Consider the following 2012-nt stretch of genomic DNA (forward strand, 5'->3'; position numbering starts at 1 on the left):
CGGGGCCGTACCGCGGCCCAGCCGGGCCCCTGTGGGCGGTGGGGGCCGGTGCGGTTCAGTTACGCGGCGCTTCAGCGCGGGAGCGAAAATAGCGCGGGCGTTCCTGTGCATAGAAGGTGCGTGTCCATCGACACGGGCCTGCCCGTCGGTGCGAGCGCCTCTGCGTGCCCGTACAGCCGTGCAGAGGTGTACGTGCGGCACCCACAGCCAGCGCCGCTCCCCGGGCCTCCTGCCCTCACACCCACACACAGGGCGCTCGCGGCGTGTTCCCTAAAACGCTTCTGCTTTTCCTGTGTTTGGGATGTTTGCCGGCACTTCTGTTACTGAGGAAGCCTTTAAGGCCAGGCTGGATGAGGCTCTGGGCAGCCTGATCTAGTGGGAGGTGTCCCTGCTCATGGCAGAGGGGTTGGAATTGGGTGATCCTTGTGGTCCCTTCCAACCCTGACAGATTCTGATTCTGGTACTGTTGGCTTGATGGTTGGACTTGATGATCTCGGAGGTCTCTTCCAACCTAAAGGATTCTATGATTCGAAGTCCGGGGATTGGGGGTTTCTGTGTGTTGCCTTTGTGAATGGGTATTCTCCAGTGAAAATCGTGATTTTTGGAAAGCTATGTGGCTGCTGAGCACAGAGTATCTACTTGTGTGAAAACATAATACTTGCCATTGAAAAGGAAGGGTTATAACTATCATTGATGTGAATGTAGAGGGTTTTGCTGAGTTCTTTGTCCTCTTAGTTGCTGTGTTTTGCCCACTGACAGAGGCCACTGTCTTTGGTTCTCAGAAGAAATAACTTACATTAATCTCTTCAAATTTATGTTTTTCTGACATGCTGCCATAGTTATATAGCAAGATACCTTTTCTTTTTTTTTTTTTGAGAATCGTTTGTGTACATGTAACAGAGCTGCTAATGTTTTGTCTTACATTTAGTCCAGTATGATTCCTTACTTTTATGCAGTTATGTTTTCATAAAGTTTTATTTGGAAACTGCTGAATAGGTGCAGATGTAGCAGGCAGAGTTTTAGACATGGTCTGAATACCGGTTATAATCTCTAGTATTTTATATGTTACTGCTTGCAGAGGCAGCAATCTAGCTTTAAAAAAAAAAAAGCCATCTCTTGCTACTTTATTGAGTTTTATGGTAAGTGTAGATACTTGTTCTAACTGAGCTTCTCATTAATAACAATCATACTATTGCTTTTTACAGAACAAGTGAGGGAAAAGCTTACTTTTAATGAAATATTTATTACATTTTGGGAAACAAGTCAGTAAACGTGGCCAAAAGCTAATGTCAACAGAAACGCCGACAGAAGGTCTGGAGGCGCCAACAGAAGGTACCATGTCCCCTGAAGTTCCTGATGTGGAAGGAAAGGTGAAGTCAAGTGACAGTCCAGTGGAGAGACAGGATGCAGGCTCAGGCAAGGGAGAATGCCTTGAGCCAATGTCCAAGAGGCAAAGGAAGAAGCTGCTGAAGCAGAAACAGTGGGAAGAACAGAAAGATCTGCGAAGGTATGGCTTGCAGAATAGCTTTTCTGGGATCATGTGTGGTATTTACTGCTAATAATAATGATGATGTGCCAGCAGAATTTGCATGTAGATTAATTTAGGAAACCAAGGCTGTTGAATCAGTTTTCTCCCGTGCCAGGTTTAAAGCAGTAGTCGCAGGCTACTCCATCTGCATATGAAGAAGCTATAAAGGTAAGCATCCTCTCCTCATACTAAAAGTGTTCCTCCACTTGAAGAAGATCAGGAATGATTCAACCTCGTGTAGTTTTGGTTTATCAGAAGTGAGAAAGAATGTGTGGCCTTGTTCCTTTCTCAGTGTGCTGCAGCCTCTTTTCCTAGTGCTGTCAGACTTGGTGAATCTTACAAAAACAATGAATAAAAGTAATTTATTTCGACACATGAAATGATGTGCTATAAGTTGCACTGAGTTAAGATGATGAGCTTCTCTTTTATTCTGTTGAGAGAAAGTGTATCTGCAAATGAGCTGATTGTGGTTTATCCTTGTCCT

At 45.0% G+C, this 2012-nt stretch overlaps 1 protein-coding gene across 1 annotated transcript in view; it reads left to right on the plus strand.

Annotated features, from left to right (window-relative positions):
* Nucleotides 1-1337: 1337 nt before the first annotated feature.
* The window catches only part of TRMT10A (tRNA methyltransferase 10 homolog A (S. cerevisiae)), a gene marked incomplete at its 3' end in the record, with an annotated part of 6241 nt that continues 5566 nt past the window's right edge, over nt 1338-2012 (plus strand). Inside the window, exon 1 of the mRNA XM_008941823.1 lies at nt 1338-1507. Coding sequence (XP_008940071.1) covers nt 1338-1507 — 170 coding nt within the window. The remainder of the gene's footprint in view (nt 1508-2012) is intronic.

Source organism: Merops nubicus, unplaced genomic scaffold (genome assembly GCF_000691845.1).
Source record: "Merops nubicus isolate BGI_N331 unplaced genomic scaffold, ASM69184v1 scaffold19386, whole genome shotgun sequence".
NCBI lineage: Eukaryota > Metazoa > Chordata > Aves > Coraciiformes > Meropidae > Merops > Merops nubicus.